This window comes from Anabrus simplex, chromosome 1 (genome assembly GCF_040414725.1).
Source record: "Anabrus simplex isolate iqAnaSimp1 chromosome 1, ASM4041472v1, whole genome shotgun sequence".
Classification (NCBI taxonomy): domain Eukaryota; kingdom Metazoa; phylum Arthropoda; class Insecta; order Orthoptera; family Tettigoniidae; genus Anabrus; species Anabrus simplex.
This window is the reverse complement of record NC_090265.1, coordinates 823975296-824000695: the sequence shown is the minus strand read 5'-3', so window position 1 is coordinate 824000695 and position 25400 is coordinate 823975296. Positions and strand designations below refer to the sequence as shown.

At 38.8% G+C, this 25400-nt stretch overlaps 2 protein-coding genes across 2 annotated transcripts in view; one reads left to right on the top strand and one right to left on the bottom strand.

The window, feature by feature from the left end:
* Positions 1 to 25400, bottom strand: part of LOC136873862 (calpain-9) — a 1061895-nt gene that overhangs the window by 612778 nt on the left and 423717 nt on the right. The window lies entirely within an intron of this gene.
* LOC136857160 (piggyBac transposable element-derived protein 3-like) overlaps positions 21398 to 25400 on the top strand; it is a 50194-nt gene continuing 46191 nt past the window's right edge. The window contains exon 1 of the mRNA XM_068225706.1: positions 21398 to 22550. Coding sequence (XP_068081807.1) covers positions 21398 to 22550 — 1153 coding nt within the window. The remainder of the gene's footprint in view (positions 22551 to 25400) is intronic.

The window sequence follows — 25400 nt, the reverse complement described above, 5'->3', positions numbered from 1 at the left end:
ATCTTGACCAGTTACACAGCCTCTCGTATCAGACAGCTCTACATGAGGCTGAGTAAACCCCATTTTAGTCCTCAGTCCAGAATTAAAATCTTTGGGCTGGCGAGATCGAACCCAGGACTCTAGAGACAGGCACGCTATATCTATGCCGGCGGATGAATAATAATAATAATAATAATAATAATAATAATAATAATAATAATAATAATAATAATAATAATAATACAGTAATAATAATAATAATAATAATAATAATAATAATATATTTTTAGCATATGGTTCTTAGTGTCGGGGGGTCCGAAGATACGTTCGGCTCGTCAGTACAGTAGCTGCTTTTGCCGGTACATCCCATGGAGATGGGCTACATTTACTGCTGTCTGTTGGTGTAGGTTTATGAATGAGAAGGAAGCGGTCTTGGCCTTAAGAAAGGTACCATCCCGGCATTTGCCTTGAGCTGAAATGGGAAACCACGGAAACCCATTTCGAGGATAGTTGACGGGGATCAGAACCCACCTGAACGTACTGATCAATCTTGTTTAGTATCCTAAAACTAATTTAAAAAATTAAAAAATATACCGATCTCGGTAAATTTCAGTAAAAGGCGTAACAGACTAAAATTGAACTGTAAGCATGCGTATTATTATTATTATTATTATTATTATTATTATTTTTATTGAAATGAAATCCTACAACCTGTTTTCCAGTCATTGACCGGGTCAAGGATGGAATGAATGAAGCAGATATAGGCTATTAGTACGATGGGGTCGCCACTCCCAAAGTGATTTATTAATCACTGATAGATGCTATGAAATGACAATGGAGAGTGTTGCTGGAATGAAAGATGACAGGGAAAACCGGAGTACCCGGAGAAAAACCTGTCCCGCCTCCGCTTTGTCCAGCACAAATCTCACATGGAGTGACCGGGATTTGAACCACGGTATCCAGCGGTGAGAGGCCGACGCGCTGCCGTCTGAGCCACGGAGGATAACGTTATTATTATTATTATTATTATTATTATTAATTATTATTATTATTATTAGTAGTAGTAGTAGTAGTAGTAGTAGTATCCCATCGTCGCCGCAATGCCTATGTGTGTCGGTGTGACGTAAATCAACATTGTAAACAAGAAAAAAGATAATATTTCAATGAAATAAAAAAATGACTTAGCTTCCGCTGTGATTTCTGATCGTGATCTCTCAGACCACCCAAATTTAAAAAAAAAATGGTAAACTCGTGGTCTCCCCTACCAAAGGTTGATAAATCTCGCAAACCTCTTTCACTGGAAAGAACGAAAAATCTAATAGCAGGACTGCAGATGTCAAAAATGAAATGGCGTAGGGCCTTTAGTGCCAGGAGTGCCCGAGGACATGTTCGGCTCGCCAGGTGCAGGCCTTTTGATGTGACTCCCTTAGGCGACCTGCATGTCGTGATGAGGATGAAATAATGATGAAGACGACACATACACCCTGCCCCCGTGGCAGCGAAATTAACCAATGATGGTTAAAATTCTCGACCCTGCCGGGAATCGAACCCGGGACCCCTGTGACCAAAGACCAGCACGCTAACCATTTAGCCACGGAGCCGGACGGCTCAAGAGGTATTGGGAACGAAAGCGAGCGTCCAAAAAGAACTAATCATAAGTGCTCCCCAGTGGATTTAAATAATAATAATAATAATAATAATAATAATAATAATAATAATAATAATAATAATAATAATAATAATAATGGGCTACCTATCCGAGGTAGTAAATGCGTGCCAAGTTCACCCGGAAGGACTTGGGATCGATTCCTCGTCAGTAAGTCGAAAAATTTCTATCTATCTTAATCGATTTACCCACAAGGAATGGCTTTTCCCTCGAACTCAGCCAGGGATACCACCTCTACCGCCTCAAGGACAGTGTCCTGGAGCGTGAGACATTGGGTCGGGGATACAACTCGGGAGGATGACCAGTGTCTCGCCCAGGCGGCCTCACCTGCTATGCTGAACTGGGGCCTTGGTGGAGGCTGGAAAGATTGGAAGGGATAGACAAGAAAGAGGGAAGGAAGCGGCCGTGGCCTTAAGTTATGTACCATCCCAGCATTTGCCTGGAGGAGAAGTGGGGAAACCACGGAAAACCACTTCCAGGATGGCTGAGGTGGGAATCGAACCCACCTCTACTCAGTTGACCTCCCGAGGCTGAGTGGACCCCGTTCCAGCCCTCATACCAGTTTTCAAATTTCGTGGCAGAGCCGGGAATCGAACCCGGGCCTCCGGGGGTGGCAACTAATCACACTAACCACTACACCACAGAGACGGACGAGTCGAAAAATTTAAGAAACGAAATGTTGTACTTCTGGAGTGACACGTGACCCTGAAGTTCACTCAGCCTCTACCAAAAACTAGGTCCTGGTAGCAAAGGTGGTCGAATATAACCTCTCCATCCCCCTTATTCCCTATGTTACGAGTAGTGGAAGGCTTTACTACTGGAAAGAGCTTCAGGACCTGTACGGAGATGACTTTAAATTATTATTATTATTATTATTATTATTATTATTATTATTATTATTATTATTATTCAATGCGTTTTGACCTCTACGGAACACGTAAAACCATTAATGGACTTCTTGTTCTTCTTATCTTCCCAAAACTTCTTCAACCTTTCACTATGGGCTTGTCTTCTCTGTCGTGTCCAAGCATTTTTGAGTTTCAAGTTTCTGGCTGTTGGGTTCTTGCATGTAAACTTATGTAATTGATTTTCTGTTTGAATGTGGTACGTGTTGTTGCCAGTGGGTCAATATTAATTTCTGCAAGGTCGCTTTGAGTGTCTACCAACCAGCGGAATTTGCTTTGTCGGGTTCCGGTAATGATTATTATTATTATTATTATTATTATTATTATTATTATTATTATTATTATTATTATTATTATTATTATACCAACAGAAATGAAAATGTTCGACTATAAACGACTTTTCCTCTGCTGTGAGAATCCTGATTACAGAAATCAATACAGCACTGAATTCACAATATATCAGGCTATTATATGCAATAAATAAATACTTCGTTGCTAGAGAAACGTGAATTTTGAATTTTGAATTTATTGATCATGATTTATATGCCACTGAGACTGAAAAGCCCCTTTATGCAGCGTCTTCTTATAATACAATGCAGATTTATGAAAACAGTAACTACATTTTTATAATATTAAAGTATTAAACTAAACAAGAAACTTTAAAAAAATGAAAATACAGATACCAAATCCAGTAAGGTTAAGACATACATTATATAATAAGTAAGAAAGTAAATCATTAAGCCCTTCTGTTATTTTGGACTACATGGGTTTAAAGAATATAAAGCTAAAGCAGAGAAACAATTTTCTTCGAAATATACATATTCCTGATTGTTCGACACAAGAATGCCTGATCTCAGCCTCTTGCGTACTCCTCCAGAATGTAGATGTTAAGAACTGCTTTAGTTGGGTACAGTTAGTGTTACTTGCGAAACGGTGAAGATTAAAGACGTTAAAGATACGTGAGCAGCAGATGAGCAATAATTCGTTTATAGGAATAGTTGCTAGGGAATAGAATAATTTATCGAGGGAGATGCTCAATAAATTTCCGAATTTTTTGCAATTATTTTAGAAAAGTGTAGGTAAACAACAGATTGGGAATCTGCCGTTGGGCGACTGCCTTAAATGCAGATCAGTGGTGATTGATTGATTGATTGATTGATTGATTGATTGATTGATTGATTGATTGATTGATTGATTGATTGATTGATTGATTGATTGATTGATTGATTGATTGATTGATTGATTGAAAATGTCATATCATACATGGTTAATAATCATAATAAAGTTACAACTTAAAAAAGTCATTAGTGAAATACGTAATATACTTGCAATACAGGGCTGTGTGGAATGGGACTGAAAATAATTATTCTTTTGATATTTACACAGCACGTACAGGAATAATATGTCAGGAAAATATAAAATAATAAGTGAGGAAAGGAGTAGCAACAATGCAAATTGATCAATAATGTCGCACACGGTCTTGTCTAATAGACTAGATATTCTCTGTCTTTCCAAATTGTTGAAATCACTGACAAGGGAACATCGGCAATGGGTTAGTCGCCGAGCGCGATGAAACTTGGAAAACACATTGAGGTACACGTAAAAACGATGTCTGCATCAATTTTGGGTGCCAACATTCATTAGGGCGTTAACTAGGGGGCTAAAAGTTGCGACATTTCAAATTTCGCGCGATCAGCGATGAATACCTGCTGGCCAATGCTAAGCTGGCACACTGCGTACTTGGAGGCACGCCTCTGCACCTCCTCCCCTCCCCGCTCCAATTGGTTCACCACTGCAGCCGCTAGCGCGGGGAAAAGGGAAACGTGCGGCGGCGAACGAATTGGAGCGGGGAGGGGAGGAGGTGCAGAGGCGTGTCTCCAAGTACGCATTGTGCCAGCTTAGCATTGGCCAGCAGGTATTCATCGCTGATCGCGCGCAATTTGAAATGTCGCAAAATTTTAGGCCCCGTAGTTAACGCTCTAATGAATGTTGGCACCAAAAATTGACGCCGACATCATTTTTACGTGTACCTCAATGTGTTTTCCAAGTTTCATCGCGCTCGGCGACTAACCCATTGCCGATGTTCCCTTGTCAGTGTGACACACCCAACACCTTGACGACGCTGACTTTTGTTCCCTCACTTGGTAATTTCCACGTTAATTTTTGAAAACATTTCTTAGCAGACAAAACTGGGGGTCCCCATACTACAAAAAACGTAAAATTAAACAATTTCCTCAATTTTGCCGAAAGTTGAAGGGCTAAAGGCCCGGAAATGTTTCAAATTGTGAGTCTCTAATAGATCTATCAAACTTAAAAAAATGCGAAAATTATTTCCTGCCTAAATGCAGTTACGGAAAAAAGCCTAAAATCTTTCTGTTTACAACTAGCTTTACGTCCCACCGACACAGAAAGGTCCTATGACGACGATGGAATGGGAAAGGCCTAGGAATGGGAAGGAAGCGACCGTGGCCTTAATTAAGATACAACCCAAGCATTTGCCTGGTGTGAAAATGGGAAAACCTCGGAAAACCATATCCAGGGCGGCCGACAGTGGGGTTTGAACCCACTAACTCCCGGATGCAAGCTTATTGCTGCGCGACCCTAACCGCACGGCCAACTCTCCCGGACAGTCTAAAATCGCTTGTTTCTTTACTCGTTTTCTTTTTTATTCAAATCCTAGCCAAATTAACTCATTTGCATAATTATTTCTGTAATGTGTTCCTTGGTTCAATACCCTACGGCGCTTTTTATCTTTTGAAAATCTCTCACACTGAATGTAGTTATAAGGCCTTCAGTGAAACAATGCATTAACTCACATGAGCGCTCGTAGTGGTAGAAAAAGGCAAACTGCTAATCTAATCGACCGGATAACGATGATCAAGAAAAGGATTTTAATTTTTACGAATAAATAAGGGATATATTCTCACACTTCATTATAACCATTTAGGCCTATGTAAAATTCGTAGCTCATATCCCTAGAATGTGTTCAACATTGAATTTCTTGCCTGAAGGGCTAGAACTGTGGACTTTTCTTCAGCATTCAGCATTCAGACTGATTTGAAATGTACAGTCTACTGAAAACAACATTATTGTCAGCAATATCCGAACGCGTCACAAAGACACATCAATATAATCGATCTTCTTCTTCTTCTTCTTCTTCTTCGTTTAGGCCTACGATGGACCACGTGGTTCTTAACTCTGGTGAGCTCCTTTCTTCCTCTTATAGCCCAGTATTCTTTCATTCTAGCGCTATGGATGTCTTTTCTTTCTTGAGTCCATTTCACTCCTACTCCTGGACGCAGTGATTTAGTTGTTAGTGACTGGAGAGAGTCAGATGTCTTGACTAACTTTCTGAATTTATCTCGGTTGTAAATGTCAATGTGATCAATGTTTAGGCGTTGTAGGTCTTTCCGTACTAAATTCGTCCATTTGGCATTTGTTGCTTTCCCTCTAGATACAGTGTTGAAGATTCTTGAAGTGAGTCTCTGGCTGTCCATCTTGACTACATGACCATAGAAGATTAGTCTTCTCTTCCTCATAGCTGTTGTAATGTTCTCTATTTTACTGTACAGTTCCTTGTTGTGCCTGATTCTGTAGCCATCTCCTTCTTTAATGGGACCCATAATCCTTCTGAGGAGCTTTCGCTCTTTCAGTTCTAGTTTTCTGAGTTGTCCTTTCCGGGTCATGTTTAGGCATTCTGAGGCGTACAGTACAGATGGTCTTACTACGGTGTTGTAGTGTCTAATATAATCGATCTATTTCTCGTAAAAGTGTTTAAAAAAATCACCGTGTATACGATATCGTATTAAGCAATTTTCTTAAATGCAGCATTTTTGTAGGATTTAGACGGGACCGTTAGATTTTGCCGTTATATCCAATACGTCGTTAAAAGCGATGCCACAATAAACAGTTTCGAGTGTCGTTACTTTTCCTCACATGTCGAATGGTCAGCGTAAGCGCCCACGGGAACGGTTACCGGCCGCCAGTGTGTTTCTGTTTTTCCGTATCTCGTTAATTTCTCTGGCTCATGGAGTGGCTGCTAGTGACCACCTTAATACACAATTCTTCCTTTCCATACAACAGACTACACTACCAACCGCCGCAGTAACTTGCAATTAAAAGGGTCATCTTAATTATCACTATTATTTCCTTTGAACAATAAAACCTGATCCTTGCCAGTACCACCTACTTGAAATGATGAATAGAGCATTCTATGCACTGTGCAGGTTGTAACCGTACAACAGGGTTACAGATTCCATTCAGTATTTATTATTATTATTATCATTATTATTATTATTATTATTAGTATTATTATTATTATTATTATTATTATTATTATTAACCCGATTCATTAGATTTTATATATTCTGTTTCTCATCAATTAGACTGTAATAATTAGGTATCACGTATATTATTGTATTTCATCATAGGTTAAGTGAATATGTTTGTAATTATTCTGTATTGTAGTAAGTGAGATTTGTTGGTTTCATATTGTCATGCTGTGGCTTGTAACTTTGGCTAGATGAGCTGGCATAGTATTTTGCAATCGAGGCTATGTTTAACTGGGAATGTTGTGTACAAGGAGATTTCCCAGTGACGCATTCGGCATAGTCATTTTCGGACCGCTTGGGTACGCTTAGACGACACATGACTGATGACATCAGTGCGTGGACACGTGATTGCGACCAAGTGTCAGTATTCGCCAGCTACTGTATGTGGAAGTGGAAGGGATGAACAGTGAGTGGGGAGATGAGTCGTCATCGCGAGGTTATATAAAGTCAAGGCGACGGTGGGCAGAGGTATTCTGTTCTTACTCAGTTCATAAGCAGTTGATATCGTGCAGATCATAAGTAACAGTCAGATGTATCAAATGGAAGAAGTGGTCTTAGTGTGATGGTCAGAGCTAAGAGTTGTGTTTGAAGAGGTAATCATCGAGGAAGTCTACAAGTGGTGGTTGTATCCGAGTAGAGACGGGTACTATGCTGATAAAGAAACATCATCTTCTTGTGAGGATGGACTTCACAAGATGTTTCAATAATATTTTCCAATTATTTAAAATATATTGAGTGGACGTAATTACATTGGAGCTCCCTACACGCGTACATGGTATGTAGGCCAACTCCTTGTGACATAAGAAGATTACAGCAGACGGCTCCCGACTTCAGCTCACAGGTTTTCCCAAGAATTTCAAGTTCAACAGCGGTGTATGCAGACAACAGGTAATTAAAGCATCAGACATGTTATGCATTCATAACATGAAGAAGAGTGTAATCAGCGGCGATATCATATCTCACTTCAAGTTCATGCCAATAGCTTTTTTTGTTTAGATTAAATTTTCCTTTTCTTAATACCGCAAATCTCACGATATATTTCTTGTGTTAAATTAAAAGACGTCAATGATTGTTCATTGTGACGTAAATTATAGTCATAAACTCAGTTTTATTTTAATTATAATAAGTGATTCCAGTTCCATGTACAATCCTCAATTGTGGAAATGCAACAGTAATTTAATATTGTCCTGATCCATATCCCTGTATATTGCCAGATATGTGAGTTTATCACCTCACGCCTTGAGATAATTGATATAAGAGGTATGCTCTACCGAATTTTGTTGTTTTTCTTAAAAAAGCAACTGGCGCTCAAACAAATGTTATGTATATTGTGTGAAGGAGATGTAAATATAAGAGTAGTGGTCAGAGTAGCCACAAAGTGTCGCCAGCAACGTGGGACTCGAAAGGTTCAGAAAAAGTGTTTCTGAATGGCAATATACATGGATCAGTTCTTTTAATGAGTACGCACATGTTAAATTCACCGAGTAATGTTAGGAAGGTCATTTTGTTGAAGTTTGTATTTAAGGGGTAATGTCAGAGGAATTGCAAGGGGAAATAGCTTTGAGATCGCGAAAAATAAGTAGGAAACCGAAGATGGACAAGGATAGCAATATGCAGTCAGGTGATGAGGCTGAGGTTATTGTGTCCAAGGAAATCCAAGGTGGTAACATAAATAGGAAGTTGGTGACTAAGGTGGGACCTGCTGAAAGTCAGAAAATAGTAGAAACTGAGGAAAACGCTGTTACGCAAGATCAAAGTAAAGGGGTGATTGACCTGGGTTTATTTAATTTGCTGATGTCCAAAATGACTGAGCAGAATAATGCCATGAGTGAGAAAATTGAAACGGTTATTAGTGAGAAAATTGAATCTCAGAATAATATTATTAGTAAAAAAATTGAAGCTCAGAGTAATGCCATAAATAGTATTAATAAGAAGATTGATGATGTTAGTAATAAGATAGATCATAAGGTGTTAGAAATAAGTAAGCAAATTAATAATTTAGAAAGTAAAGTAAATAAGGAGTGTAGTGATATCAGAGCTGAGATGGAATTGGGTCGGAGCAATCTCCATGCGGAAATAGAACAAATTAGTGAGACATGCATCAAACAGATTGATGAATTAGGCGCCAAGATCGAGTCCAATAAAGGAGAAATCAATGAGTTAGTAGAAGAAAGGTTTGAAAAGATAACCAATACAGTGGGGCAAGAAACTAGGAAATGTATTAGTAGGGTAGAACAGGTGGAAAGAAAACTTGGAGAAGTAGGTGATCTAGAGAGTGAACAAAAATCATTATCACAGAAGGTGAGAGAATCGGAAGAAAAATTACAGGAGAAGTTAAGAAAAATTGAAGAAAAGGCTGAGGAAACAATGGAAGAAAAATTTCTGAGTTGCCAGAGAGTACTCCAGAAAGAAGTGCGTGATAGTAGAAATGTACGCGAAATAATTGTAAATAATGGTTTAATCACTAGAGATCATGACTTACCTAAGTTTTCTGGGAAAGAATTTAACCCGATGGAATTTATGAGAGTAGCAGAGAAGAAATTTGCTGTTCAATTAAGAGACAATATTATTAGCTGGGAAACTGTATTGGAGATCTTATCTAATGCTTTCGTAGGAAAGACTAAGTCTTGGTTTCAAGTATATAAAAGCTCGATGTCTAGTCTAACTGAATTTAAGGAGAAATTCATGGCTAAATTTTGGAGTGAAGGTGTTCAGAGTAGAGAGAGAGAGAGAGTAATGTTTGGCAGGTATAATTCTAACGAGGGTGTTAGAATGACTGAATACTTTTTGGCTCATGTGTTGGTGTGGAGAAATTTAGAATGTATTGGACCTGAGGCTGATATAGTTAGACTTATGGCTAAGCACTATCCCGATAGAATAAGAGAAGCTGTTTGTATGCAAAGAGTGGAGACTATTAAGGAAATGGAGATTTTGTTGGAAAGTTTTGATGCTTTAGGTAGTAGCTTGAATAATAGTAGGACACTAAATAGGAATGTAGAAGGAAGGGCTAACCAATCTAATAATCAGGACAGGCCTATGAATAATCGTAACTACAGAAGAGAATATCAGGAGAGACCTAATAATAATTTCCACAGGGAGAGAAATTATCAGAATAGTTCGGAAAATTTCAGGACTGGGAGGCGTGATTATGGTAATCAACCAGAAGCTGGGAGGCGAGAGAATACAGGCCATAATAATAATAATAATGACGCTAGAGGAAATAGGCAACAGGGGAGGCCGACTGAGGTGTGTAACCAACAAGTCGTAACCGAACCTAGTACTTTAAACGCGCAACGGACTGTATAAACAGGTCACTGAGACAGTCCGTAAATGGTGAGTTCACGTATAAGGTAGATAAGTATGACAATGTCGACCAGCCTATAGTTGTAAGTGAACATGATTGTGACCTAAGTAGCAATAATTCAAATGTTTTAAGTGACGACTTAATCGTAGACAATAAATTTTATAAGTGTAATTTAAATTTAGATATAAGGCAAGATTTGTTAAGTGATCTTATATTATGTAATGAGGATAATTTGAGTAGTGTTACTGTTACACCGACGATTGAACTGCTGATATGGGGCAGAAAAGTTAAGATTTTGTTGGACTCTGGTAGTGAGAAGTCATGTGTAAATTCCAAGCTGTATGAGGAAGTTTTAAGAGAGAAGTATGAGGTAGCGGAAATTCCAGTGAGGAATACGTTCATCGTAACAGCTGTTGGAAACAAGTCTCAAAGAGTGAATAAACAAATAGCTGTCCCCATTAGCATAAGTGGAGAATGTATTTTCCAACCATGCTTAGTAGTGCCTAATTTAGTTTATGCCGTTATTTTAGGTACCGACTGGTTAACGTGTCACAAGGCTAAATTAAATTTTGATCTGTGTAATGTCAATCTTATTTGGGGAAAGAGTAGCAGGGAAGTCAGTTTACCATATGATGTTTTGTCAGAAATTAGTGCGAATAAAGTGTGTTCTAGTACGGAAGGATCTTGTGAAATTCCTAATATGAGGAAAAATATTGATGTCTGCCATGTGTCTATACAGAGAGATTCTAGAAATGAATTGTATGAGACAGTGGAGAAATGTAATTTAGCGGAAAGTCAGAAGGACGAATTGTGTGAATTATTGATATCACATAGTGATGTTTTTAGCGATCGGCCTGGTAGAACACATCTTTACGAACACAAATTTAATGTTATTGATAACTCAACTTTTGTAGGACCGAAATATCCCATTCCGTTAAAATACGCTAGCGCTGTTGAAGAGCAGATTGACATTATGCTAGATTATAATATAATTGAACCATCATGTAGTCCTAATTTAAATCCACTTGTTATTATACCTAAGAAGGATAACACGGTAAGACTGTGCATTGATGGCAGATTAATGAATATGAGGATAGAAGCCGATCAGCAAAGGGCGGAGACGGTAGAGGAACTTATTCAACGTTTTGAAGGTAGAAAATGGTTTTCTACTTTTGATTTGTCGTCATCTTTCTGGCAGATTCCACTTAGAGAAAGTGACCGTCCACTTACGGCCTTTGCATACAAGAATTGCTTGTATCAGTTCGCCAGGGTGCCCTTCGGGACCCGTACTTCTTCTGCAGCATTAGTTAGAGCCATGAATAAAGTATTAGGGAGAGATACGGATAGTTTTGTGACCATGTACATCGATGACATTGTTATAGCATCCCACACGTTTGAGGAACACATGAAACACTTACAGATTGTTCTACATAAAATCAGGGAAGGGGGATTTACATTAAAACTGAGTAAATCGACATTGTGTTCACAACAGATCACATTTTTGGGACACACTGTATCTGAACAGGGGGTTAAACCGGAACAGACGAGATTAGACAAGATAAACAACACTCCTACTCCACGTAATGTTAAGCAATTGAAATCTTTTCTGGGAATGTGTAATTACTTTCGACGTTTTGTGGGTAAATATTCTGCGCTGTTAGAGCCGTTTCGTGAGCTATTGAAAGGAGGTGCGAAGTGGAAGTGGAGGAAAGAACATGATGAGGCTTTCCAGAAGTTGAAGGATGGATTTAATGAAGCAGTTATGTTGAGATATCCTATGTCAGATCGTGAATTTATTCTCATGACTGATGGTTCAGAGAAGGGAGTTGCTGGATGTTTATGTCAGAGAGATGATAACGGCAATTTAGGCATAGTTTCCTTGGCAAGTCGTGGGCTCAGTATGGCAGAAAAGAGATATACGATCACTGAGATTGAATTTCTTGCAATCATGTATTCATTAAGTAAGTTTAGAATGTATGTTTTAGGTAATAAATTCGAGATATGGACTGACCATCAGGCCTTGGTATTCTTAAATACTTATAAACTAACTAGTAATCGTATGACTCGTTGGATTTTAGCCATAAGTGAATATGATTTTAAGATACGTCATATTAAAGGGAAAGATAATGTTATGGCTGACTTTCTCAGCAGGTATCTCCCTAAGGAGGAAAATACTGTCTCTTTAGAGGTGAAAGAAGGTATTTTGATTTGTGTTGGCTCGATGACTGATAATACGGCAGAAAGAGATAGACTTCGTTATCTGTTGTCCGAGCAGGAAAGAGAAGAAGAGTTGGCGGGACTGTTGACCTCGCTTAGAGATAAGGAACCAGGTACTGTTCTTGTGAACGGTAAATTTACGTATAAGTTATGTAATGGTTTTCTCACTCGGAAATGTTATTCTGGGAAGTTCAATGTATGTGTACCTAAAGCCATGCAAGAGGATATGATTTGGTTTTATCATAAGGAGCTGGGTCATTTTGGAGCAAATAAGGTCTTATATGCTATTCAGGGTAACTTTGTGTGGAGGAATATGGGAAGGCACGTGAGGAAAATACTCGCTACGTGTGATCTCTGCCAACGCTCTAAGCACCCGACTAGACTTCTAGAGGGGCCCAGGCAGGCTGTTATTGTTGACAGACCCGGGAAGCTTATTAGTGTTGATCTGTTTGGACCGTTAGTTAAATCCAGATATGGTTACCAATTTGTTTTTGTCTTGATTGATGCCTTCAGCAAATATGTCAAGATGTACCCATTGAGGAAAGCTACAGGGAGGGGTTGTCTCAAACAGGTCGTGGACAGATATATTCCTGAGTTCGGATGTCCCCTCAGAATATTATCTGATCATGGCAGCCAGTTTATTTCGAAGATCTGGAATACCAAACTTAATGAACTGGGGATCAAAACTATATTTTCATCGGTACGTTGCCCGCAAAGCAATATGGTTGAAAGAACGATGCGTGAAATAGGACGTATATTTAGGGCATATGTGCATGACAAACACAACTCGTGGTTTTCACAGTTGGGTAATGTCGAACGTTGGTGTAATATCACGTTGCACGAGTCCACTGGATTTACGCCCTATGAAATTCATCACGGCAGGAAGCCTACTGATGAAATTGCGAGTATGTTAGGCTTGGACTTGGGAGAGGAGAAAACTAAGGATTTTTATATCCAGCTGGCTAGGGAGAATTTAAAGAAAGCAGGAGATAAACGTATTCGCCAGCAGAAAAAGACTATATTGGATGAATTTGAGCTTGGTGACAAGGTTTTACTCAGAGTGCCACTTCCGTCATCAGCAGAAGCGGGTCAATTTTCTAAGTTTTTCTTGTTATATCAGGGATACTTCACCGTAGTGAAACGGATTGGGAAATGTGCTTATTCATTAGAAGACAAGGAAGGAAATATCGTAGGAACATACAATATAAGAAATCTTAAGAAATATATCATGTGAGTTTGTTGATTAAGTTTCATTATTATGTTAATTCACCATATTTTATGAAGCTGGCATTGCGAACAGGACTTCAGTGAAATTAGCGTGTGTTGTGATAATAAGTGAGGCACGGCAGTGCAATAAACTCCAGTGCTTGGAGACAGTGTATATAATGATATGTCTTCAAGAATTACTTTTGAACACTCAATGAACGTTTGAAACGACAGAAGTGAGAAAGAAATGTAATCTGTATGTAAATAATACTGTATAATCAAAGTGAAAATGATAATTGATCAATGTTTTATATGTGTAACAACGAACATCCAGATGGATGATACTATGTAACCAATTTGTAAAGGGCATTTTTATACATGTATCTATGGTGTACTCGATTTCAGGTGATTGTGTAGATATTTCATGAATCAATCGATTCATTTAATCGATTATTTCATGAGGGAGGCGTTCTGTAACCGTACAACAGGGTTACAGATTCCATTCAGTATTTATTATTATTATTATCATTATTATTATTATTATTATTAGTATTATTATTATTATTATTATTATTATTATTATTAACCCGATTCATTAGATTTTATATATTCTGTTTCTCATCAATTAGACTGTAATAATTAGGTATCACGTATATTATTGTATTTCATCATAGGTTAAGTGAATATGTTTGTAATTATTCTGTATTGTAGTAAGTGAGATTTGTTGGTTTCATATTGTCATGCTGTGGCTTGTAACTTTGGCTAGATGAGCTGGCATAGTATTTTGCAATCGAGGCTATGTTTAACTGGGAATGTTGTGTACAAGGAGATTTCCCAGTGACGCATTCGGCATAGTCATTTTCGGACCGCTTGGGTACGCTTAGACGACACATGACTGATGACATCAGTGCGTGGACACGTGATTGCGACCAAGTGTCAGTATTCGCCAGCTACTGTATGTGGAAGTGGAAGGGATGAACAGTGAGTGGGGAGATGAGTCGTCATCGCGAGGTTATATAAAGTCAAGGCGACGGTGGGCAGAGGTATTCTGTTCTTACTCAGTTCATAAGCAGTTGATATCGTGCAGATCATAAGTAACAGTCAGATGTATCAAATGGAAGAAGTGGTCTTAGTGTGATGGTCAGAGCTAAGAGTTGTGTTTGAAGAGGTAATCATCGAGGAAGTCTACAAGTGGTGGTTGTATCCGAGTAGAGACGGGTACTATGCTGATAAAGAAATATCATCTTCTTGTGAGGATGGACTTCACAAGATGTTTCAATAATATTTTCCAATTATTTAAAATATATTGAGTGGACGTAATTACATTGGAGCTCCCTACACGCGTACATGGTATGTAGGCCAACTCCTTGTGACATAAGAAGATTACAGCAGACGGCTCCCGACTTCAGCTCACAGGTTTTCCCAAGAATTTCAAGTTCAACAGCGGTGTATGCAGACAACAGGTAATTAAAGCATCAGACATGTTATGCATTCATAACATGAAGAAGAGTGTAATCAGCGGCGATATCATATCTCACTTCAAGTTCATGCCAATAGCTTTTTTTGTTTAGATTAAATTTTCCTTTTCTTAATACCGCAAATCTCACGATATATTTCTTGTGTTAAATTAAAAGACGTCAATGATTGTTCATTGTGACGTAAATTATAGTCATAAACTCAGTTTTATTTTAATTATAATAAGTGATTCCAGTTCCATGTACAATCCTCAATTGTGGAAATGCAACAGTAATTTAATATTGTCCTGATCCATATCCCTGTATATTGCCAGATATGTGAGTTTATCACCTCACGCCTTGAGATAATTGATATAAGAGGTATGCTCTACCGAATTTTGTTGTTTTTCTTAAAAAAGCAACTGGCGCTCAAACAAATGTTATGTATATTGTGTGAAGGAGATGTAAATATAAGAGTAGTGGTCAGAGTAGCCACAAGGTAGCAAACCAATACTCATTAATCCACAATATTACACGCTGGAACTTAATAATATCGAACTAAGCTGTACAATGATGTAAGAAAAACAATGAAATTTCCTTGATAATTATCATCGAAGCAGCACTTTATACGATTTTTCTCAGTCACTACCCGCCCACTTCTTCTCTTCTCATTCATTCATGTACGTATACGTTTCCGGTTCACACAACTACATGTTCGATCCTATGCAGAGGCAAGACTTTATCGTGTGTAATTGGCTGTATATCAGCCTGTCAACATAACTCATGCACCATCATATATTCGGCCACTCACGTGTATAATTTAAGATTTGTTATTCATACCCACTTAAAGCTAAGGTAAAGAGACACTGATAACTTAAAATTTTCTTCCATATATTGACTAAATTACACCTCTTATATAATTAATTATATTGCTTTGTAGGTAAAAGCGTAAAAGGTATGGATATTGTCGCTAAATTTATGAAGAGCAAAACTGGTAAGAAAATCCTGTGTAGTGAATGAAAATTTCAGGTGATAATTATGTGGAAGTAAGCTATTTTTCGAACTTTAACTGAGTTAATAAAGGTATCGGGTACAAGGGGAAGCGAGTAAATCACAGAATATACAAAAGACGCTGTGTTTTAAATGTTTTAAAATTCACGACTGAAATAAGCAAGGAGTGTCTGGCTTGAAATGAACATTCAGAAAGCAAAAATTCATGCCAATCGGTTGGTATAAAATCACCAAAGCTGTTATCATCCTGAATGAAAAAATACACTGTAAAGGAATCACACTTCATTTACCTAATACGTCAGCAGAACCACTGAAACACGTGTTTTTGCGAAATTAGAACATATATTGTGGAACCTCCGATATGAAAACCATTAGCATGTCGTGAAGTGTTGGGTGTTATCCTTGCAGGTTTACGATGTACAGGAGAGTTTGTAAGGACTTCCTCAATGAGGCGACTGTAGACTTTTGGATGCATCGAAGAATGTTTGAGAACAAATGATTAGACCACGTCAGTGACGAGAATGTACTCCATCGTGTCAGGAAATCATGCGAAAGCTTAACCATTGGAAAACAAGAAAGCAAACTATTTCGGTCTCATCTTCCGAAATGTGAAATACAGCTTGACACAAACGATCACCGACGGCAAGATAGTAAAGAAACTTTGTCTTCTTCTTCTTCTTCCTTTGCTAGTGGTTTAACGTCGCACTAACATATCAAAGGTTGTCGGTGACGGAAGGATAGGGGAGTAACGGCCATTCTTAATTATGGTACAGCCCCAGTATTTGTTGGTGTGAAAATAGGTAACCACAAGAAAAAACATATTCAGAACTGCCGACGGTGAGATTTGCACCCAGCATCTCCCGAATGCAAGATGGCAGTCGCACGACAGTAACCGCTCGGCCAACTCACTCGGCCACATTTCCTGTGAAGAGAAGTCATCAGAAGGAGAAATTATGTGGACTAATTGTAGAACATGTTTTAGTTAGATACCGCGTGGTCCACCAGCCCCATACGATACGATTTTATGCATCCCTTCACATTTACTACAATTCTGAAAGACATTGGTCCCTCTCCCTAAACCGGGGTAATATAAATAGATGTGTGTTTACGGGCTAGAAGACAGCAGAAATCATGAGCGCCACTGTTAATTAATTACGGGTATCTCGAATAAACCCGTAAAACAAATACAGATACGCAGAACACGTACTTTAAAACAGGATGTTGACGCACCGGTTGCGCGGTACTGTATAGGCTGGGAAGTGGGCACCGTAGGTGAAGTTTCGCAGTAGCTCACATGGCAAGCGGGCGGGGAGATATGTCATAATAGGCAGTGCTCGAGGTAGGAGGTTCGAATCAAGCATTATAATTTTTTAACAGTCAGTTGCCTGAGATGCTGTAAGGTTTCACACTTGATAGCTTCCAGGGACTGATTTGTTTATTTGACCGTGTAAAAGATCGTATGTATCGTTGCATTGGGTATGGTGCTGGGTTGGACGAGGATGTGGAGATGATGGTCTATGGTCAGTACAGACTGGGAAGTGGGTGCTGTAGGTCAAGTGTTGCAGTAGATGAGATGGCTAGCGCACGCTAGGATGTTTAATAATTGCCAGTGCTCGAGGGTTAGAAGGTTTAAGTCCCATGCAAGTAATATTTTTTACGCCAGTTGCCTGGGATGTGGCAAGGTTGTATAATTAATACCAGTATTTTTCACAGCCTGATGTGTGTACTTGGTCCTGAAACGGGCCGTTGTTATAGAGCTGGGTTGATAGAGGCTAGGAAATATGCAACAGGATTTCAGTTATCCACGTCGCTTAACGCAGCACCTGCTCGAACTGACGACTTTTGTGGCCGATACAGAGCTGCGCGCGATGTTGTAAGGACCATCTGGCCCGTTGCAACATCTCTGGGAAACGGATCGGCATGACTCGGTGATGAGCTGTCTAAGGTGACGAGGACTGATGATGATGACGATGATGATGCTTGTTGTTTAAAGGGGCCTAACATCTAGGTCATCGGCCTTAATGGTACGAAATGAGACGAAATTCAATGACAATTTAACAGTACGAAATTCATCCATTGACCAGAATTTCAAAAAAAAACAAAAAAAAAAAAACGTAATGCTGAAGAATGAAGAGATGAATATCATTTTAAAGCATTATTATTATTATTATTATTATTATTATTATTATTATTATTACAGACACTTGATGACATATCAACGACCTTTTATTTCAGTTTTTATTTCTTTTGTCGGAATCGGCATTAAAATCTTCGTACGTGCATTTTTCCGCTATAAGGAAAATTGTAGAATTATGGGTATGTCGTTGGGCCTAGGAGAGACAGCAAGTACAGATTCTGTGGTTGTTTCCCTCTTAGTAGCCGCTTACGACATAGAGGAAGTGCAGAAAATGCATCCTTTAACTCCACCCATAGGTGAATTGAGTTCCAATAAGTGAAAAGAAAATCGAGTCTCCTTCTTCCACCGCTTTCCCCATACCTGTGGCTTCGCAGGTGCGAACTGGGTCGCAATGTAGGTTTGGCCCTGTTTTACTGCCGGATGCCCTTCCTGACGTTCACCCCAATATGGAGGGATGTAATCACTATTGCGTGTTTCTGTGGTGGTTGGTAGTGTAGAGTGTTGTCTGAAAATGAAGAGAAAAGTGTTGGGAAAAACACAAACACCCAGTCCCCGGGCCAGAAAAATTAATCAGACGCGATTAACATCCGCGACTCAGCCAAGAATCGAACCCAGGACCCTCTGAACCGTAGGCCTCAATTTTGACCATTCAGCCAGTGAGTCGAATGGAAAGAAAAGTATTTCCAGAAAAGGATGATAAGGCTTATGAATTGTGAGAAAATGAAAAGTATTCGTAAAATATAACACTATATTATTATTGTTATTATTATTATTATTATTATTATTATTATTATTATTATTATTATTATTATTATTATTATTATTATTTTAGCCAATCCTATGGAGGTGTAGGTAGCGTGTCTGTCTATTATTCCAAGGCTCTGGGTTCGTTTACTAGCCAGTTCAAGGATTTGAATTCTGGACTGAGGAGTGGAACGGTGTTCAATTGATTCGGAACTTCTCAAGCACTTAGTTACAGGAAGAAAGAGCACAGTGATAAGATGACACTACTGACCTAGTATACATAGACGAACACTTCTTTGCCATGGCGTGCGGAAATTGAGGAGGCTAATTCCAGATAGATACCCAGCCCAGTAAGAAATATGTTGAAATATAGGTGGAGTGCATTTACAATTATGAAAGATGATGGAATTGTTTAGTGGCTCGAAAGGCACACTGTAGTTCTGAAATGAATGGAGATATTCTAAACATCACATGCTGCAAATTGAGTTACCGTGTGGTGAAGGTCAGAACAGTTTTATTTAGCAATTCACAGAATAACACATACGGAATCAATATCCAAGCGCTCCAGTGTCACTCTGTACTCTGACACGAAATGCTCGTTATAGAGCATCAATTTTTCTTGTTATTTCTGTAGCAAATGCTCTAGTTCCGTCCCCGGTGTCTCCTGCTGTGCAGTAATCAGAGCGAAACTGCCATACTGAGCTGTTGTAGGAGATATCAAGAACACGATGCAAGTTCTTGCGACTGCTTAGTTATAACCTTCAAGAAAATATCATTATCATAGAATTACATGCACCATCTGCAGCAGGGAGGTGTTATCGGGGTCATCCATTAATACCACAGTATTTTCCATGAATGCTCAACGAAATCAATGCACAGAATCAAACTTCACCTGTAGTTTTAAGTGATTGTTAATATTGTGATACTGACCGGAGACCCTAAGTATTAATATAATGCAAGATTTTCATTGGGGTAGTAATTAGGCATCGGATTTTTAGACATGAATATAAACTACTTTTTTATTTTTCTCATTCGTTCCTTATTTTCCATTTAAAAGACGATACAAATACCCAGTCTCCGAACCAGTTTAAATAACCAATTAAGTATAAAATCCCCTACCCACCCGGGAATTGAACCCGGGGTCCCTTGAACCAAAGGCCATCACGCTAACCATTTAGTCATGAAGCCGAACAAATTTGTTGAAAGTGTCGTGCAACCCGTTCTTCCACAATGTAACAAGAATAACCATTAATGCAGAAATTCAAATTCAATTTCTATAGGCCGCACCCCTAATGTCTATGCAAATCTCATATCATATCTGTTATACAGGGTAGTGAATGGCTGTTACTCGCTTCAGTTAGTTCCCATCCTAATCTATTAGTGCTTAAAACTCCAGACCCTGGCATTAACACTGACGAAGTAGTAAATAAAAGTTACGTTCCGACGGTCCACATATGTGGACCTCTGTTGTGAGCTAATTTCTCGTGTGTTTTAATGCGGAATTTGTTGCGCAGCGACCGCAATCCTCGTCTGTGGACCTCTTAGTTCACCTTGTTGCCACAGGAACGCTGTGGTACTCCTAACGTCATGGTAGATTTAAATGTAAAGAGTGGTGCGCGAGAAGATGGCTTCCTCCCATCATGCTGGAAGTAAGTATATATTTCCCAGTAAATAACTCAGAATCTTGCTAAGCTGATTTTTTTCAGTGTTGTGTAGTATTTGTAGAGTCTGTGAATTATTTCAGTTTATTAATATTGTTAAGTGGTACTGATATTTATCGCATAATGTGATGGTCCTCATACGTGGACCTCAGTTGAGTATTGTATTATTTTTTCTGTAGGTTTTGATATGGGAGTGATAAGTAATGGCATCACAATTACCGAATGATGCTACAGGAAATACGTTGTTTTATGGCAAAATAACTTACTCTATTTTTATTCCTTTTTTTACAGAAGGAAGATTTCTTGAGGAAAGAGATATATGGGCTTTTCTGGATGAAAGTGATGCGGATCTGTCCGAGGACAAGCTTGACGAATTCTCAGTTACTGATGTTACTAACTTTGACTCATCTTCTGTGTACGATAATGACGATGATGTAAATGAAGGTGAAGGTCTTGGAAATGAATGTGTCCTAAATAGAGAAAATGATGTGCTTGGCAACAACGAAGACGAAGGAAACAGATCTACGGAATCGGTGGTATCTCAGGCGCTCACACCTTCAACTACTAAGACCCGCGATATGAAATGGAGAAAGAAATCTATGACTTTACAGGACCCCTGCAATGATGAAGTATTTTTAACAGACTATGACAATGAAAAGGGAATTTTAGATTCATTCTTGGAATACCTACCTCTTAGTTTCTGGGAACAACACGCGGAACAAACTAACCTCTATTCAGTTCAAAAGCGCGACTTGAAATTCGTAAATACTACTAAGGAAGAAATGATGCATTTGGCTGGTGTGCATGTGATGATGGGTGTGCTGGGTTATCCACAAACCAAAATGTACTGGCAACGTGATACTGAAGTGCCGATAATTTCTAAGTGTATGTCCAGGGATCGTTTTTTCGAACTGAGGAATTTTATGCATTTTGTTGACAATCAAGGGGAACATGAGGGACCACTCTGGAAGGTGAAACCATTTCTTGACTGCGTGAAACAAAAATGCTTATCTCTCCCACGGTCAAAGCATGTATCACTTGATGAACAGATGGTGCCTTTCTCAGGCAAGTGTGGCTTTAGGCAGTTTGTCCCTTCAAAACCCAACCCATTAGGATTGAAGAATTTCATTTTGGCAGCACCAGATGGATTAGTTTTAGATTTTATGTTTTACACAGGGGCAGGTACAGTATCGATTGAGGACCAAAAGGAATATGGTCTTGGTGGTGCTATTGTCAAGGTTTTGACAGAAAGTATTCCACAAGATAAAACTCATTGTGTTTACACTGATAGGGTTTTTACCAGTGTAAAATCAGTAGACATGCTACTGCAGAGAAATATATACCAAATAGGGACTGTCATGAAAAACAGGGTGGGATCAGTGTCACAAAAACTGAAAACCGATAAGGAACTGAAAAGGGGAGAATGGGAGGAGTGCGTAAGGGAAGATGAAAAAATGTGCATTGTAAATTGGAAGGACAACAGAAGTGTTCTTCTTCTGTCTTCATGTGTTGGCAGTGAGCCACCTACAACATGCAAAAGATGGTCGAAGGAGGAAAAGAAAAAGGTTGTTATTCCTCAGTCATTGATTGTTAAATACTACAATGAAAAAATGGGTGGAGTAGACCTTTGTGATAGATTCATGTCATACTATAGGTGTTACATTCGTACCAACAAATGGCCAGTGCGTATGTTCAACCACTTTGTTGATCTGATAATTGTTAATTGTTGGATAATGTATCACAGATGGTGTGCAGGTAGTGGTATTATTAGACAAAAACGACTCTCATTAATGGATTACAAAATGCACGTAGGAAAGGCATTGATAAATTTTAAGGACATTGGTTACATAAACATTAGGAAACGAGGACGGCCTCCCTCAGCATCCACCAACCCTATTGTCGAAGATGACTCCGAGGATGACATGGACAAACAAGGTACGGTGAAAGTGCGAAGAGTTCAGAGCCAAACCATTCCAGAGGTTCGTTTTGACAATATAGGCCACTTACCAAAATTTGTTGATGCAAAGAATACCTCGAAATGCAGAAGACCTGGATGTCGTTCCAAAACGAGGGTAGTCTGTACAAAATGTGGTATGTACCTTTGCGCTCTAAAAAACAACTGCTTTTGGCATTATCACACTAAGTAATGAGTAGAATGACTTGTGTAGTGAGAAATTGTTCAATTATGTGTATATTTAGTTTCAATGTATGCATAGAGTTCCTATATTATGATGAGAGTGTTTTAGAATAGGTTTTGGTTATTTTACGTTAGTAATACACAGTTTCCGTGTTATGAGAGTATTTTAAAATAGGTTTTGGGTTTTTTAAGTAATTAAAGTACATAATTGGAATAAAAACGCATATTGTTTCCAAAAAACCCATCTGCTAAATCAAGAGAAGTGTAATCCATAATCTGTTAACAAAGACCTGAGGTCCACATATGAGGACCCTCAGTTATGCCCTTTGGGCACGTTACGAAGAAAAATTTTATTGCATGGTTTGCTTACTAGTGACCCATATTCTCAGAAATGGCATGTATAAAAATTCCGTTTCCGGAGTATTCAGTCCGGGATTGAAGAGGCTAATCTATTAGTGCTTAAAACTCCAGACCCTGGCATTAACACTGACGTAGTAAATAAAAGTTACGGATTCCTTCATAATACGGTTATAAGGGTATTTGAGGGTTGCAGTAAGGATGTAAAAGAGAGGATGTATAAGCCACCCGTAAGACCCCGATTAGAGTATGGTTCCAGAGTATGGGACCCTCAGCAGGATCGCTTGATCTAAGAGCTGGAAAAGATACAAAGAAAAGCAGCACGATTTGTTCTGGGTGATTTCCAACAAAAAGGTAGCGTTACGAATATGTTGCAGAATTCGAGCAAGGAATACATGGGGGAGCCGATGACCTTGAATTTTAGGCCCCTTAAAACAACAACCAAGGAATACATGGGAATAAGGAGACAAGCTGCTCTACTAATCGGTATGTTCCGACCTCAGTGGACAGACGAATTTTCTAAAAACAGGAAAGGTCATGATATGAAAACGATGGAATTCAGCTGGGCAAAATGGAGAAAGTATTCTTTTACAGGGAGACGAATGAGGATTGGAATAATTGACCAAGGGTAATGCACAATAAATTTCCCAGTTCTTCGAAATGATTTAAGATTCTAAGTAAACAATTGATAGAGATTTTTTGCCACTTAGGCGACAGCCTTAATTGCTGGTGATTGATTGATTGATTGATTGATTGATTGATTGATTAAACACATTACCGATATATTACTTTTCGTAATCGACGAATTTTATATTGCAACGGTTTCGACCCAAAAGCTTTAACGTTGATTTTTTTATTGGGCTGGGCATCTATCTGGAATTAACCACTTCAATTTTCCAACACCATTGTGACCACGGAAAACTAGTGGTCGTATTTGTATACAAGGTCAGTAGCGTCATCTTCTCAAAGTGTGCTTTCTTCCTCTAAAAGAGCTTGAAAAATCTCATATAAATTGAACAACGTTCTACTCCTCAGTCCAGAATTAAAATCTTTGAACTGACCGCGATCCCAGAGACTTGGAATAAATAATAATAATAATAATAATAATAATAATAATAATAATAATAATAATAATAATAATAATAATAATAATAATAATAATAATAATAATAAGCGTGTGCTCGCCTCTGTGGTTAGTGAGATTAGCTGCCACCACTGATCTCTATACATGGATCGCTGATGGCAGCTCTCCGCTGCAGGAGAAAGTACGCCAAGTTGAGCGCGCGGTCCGCCATGTTGGCGTGCCCATCCTAAAGCTCTCTTTATGGGGAAGCAATGATAATATAGTCAACTTTAAATCCCAATTAATGACTCATGGGAATAATGGAAAATGTAGATACATGTAGACTCAAAGCATAAGGACACTGGGATCACTGACACGTCATTCCGAGGTCAGTAAATCTCCGGGATAGCAATAAAAGTGAGTGTATAATAACGGCCGACAAGTATTAACTTAGGCGCTGAATACATGCAATTAGCGATCGGTAACACAATACGAGTGAAAAACCGTTCCTGGAAACATTGCTGTAAATTGTATACATGTATGCCATGAAATTATGCATTCTTAAATTGATGTAACTACCTAAAACGTAGCTCACTATACAGGTCTAAATTCGACGTATCGTAATCGGTGCTTGATAATGAATTCCTGTTTCCTGTTTCAATGAAATAACGCGCAGTTTATCAAATTAAAATATCACTGAAGCAAATGTACACATTTATAAAACCAGCAAGTATTCAAAACTTGCCAAAATATCACATAACCTGCAGCTTAATTTACCACAGTGAAAAACACACTAAAATAAATGTACATAATTATGAAGCATAGAAATGATACATGTAAATATTCAAAACTTGTAAAGATATCACATAACCTGTAGCTTAATTTACCACAGTGAAAATTACACCGTCCACCTCTGTGGTGTAGTGGTTAGTGTGAATAGTTGCCGCCCCCTGAGGCCCGCGTTCGACTCCCGGCTCCGCCACGAAATTTGAAAAGTGGTACGAGGGCTGGAACGGGGTCTACTCAGCCTCGGGAGGTCAACTGAGTAGAGGTGGGTTCGATTTCCACCTCAGCCATCCTGGAAGTGGTTTTCCGTGATTTCCCACTTCTCCTCCAGGCAAATGCCGGGATAGTACCTAACTTAAGACCACGGCCGCTTCCTTCCTTTTTCATTGTCTATCCCTTCCAATCTTCCCGTCCCTCCACAAGGCCCGTATTCAGCATATCA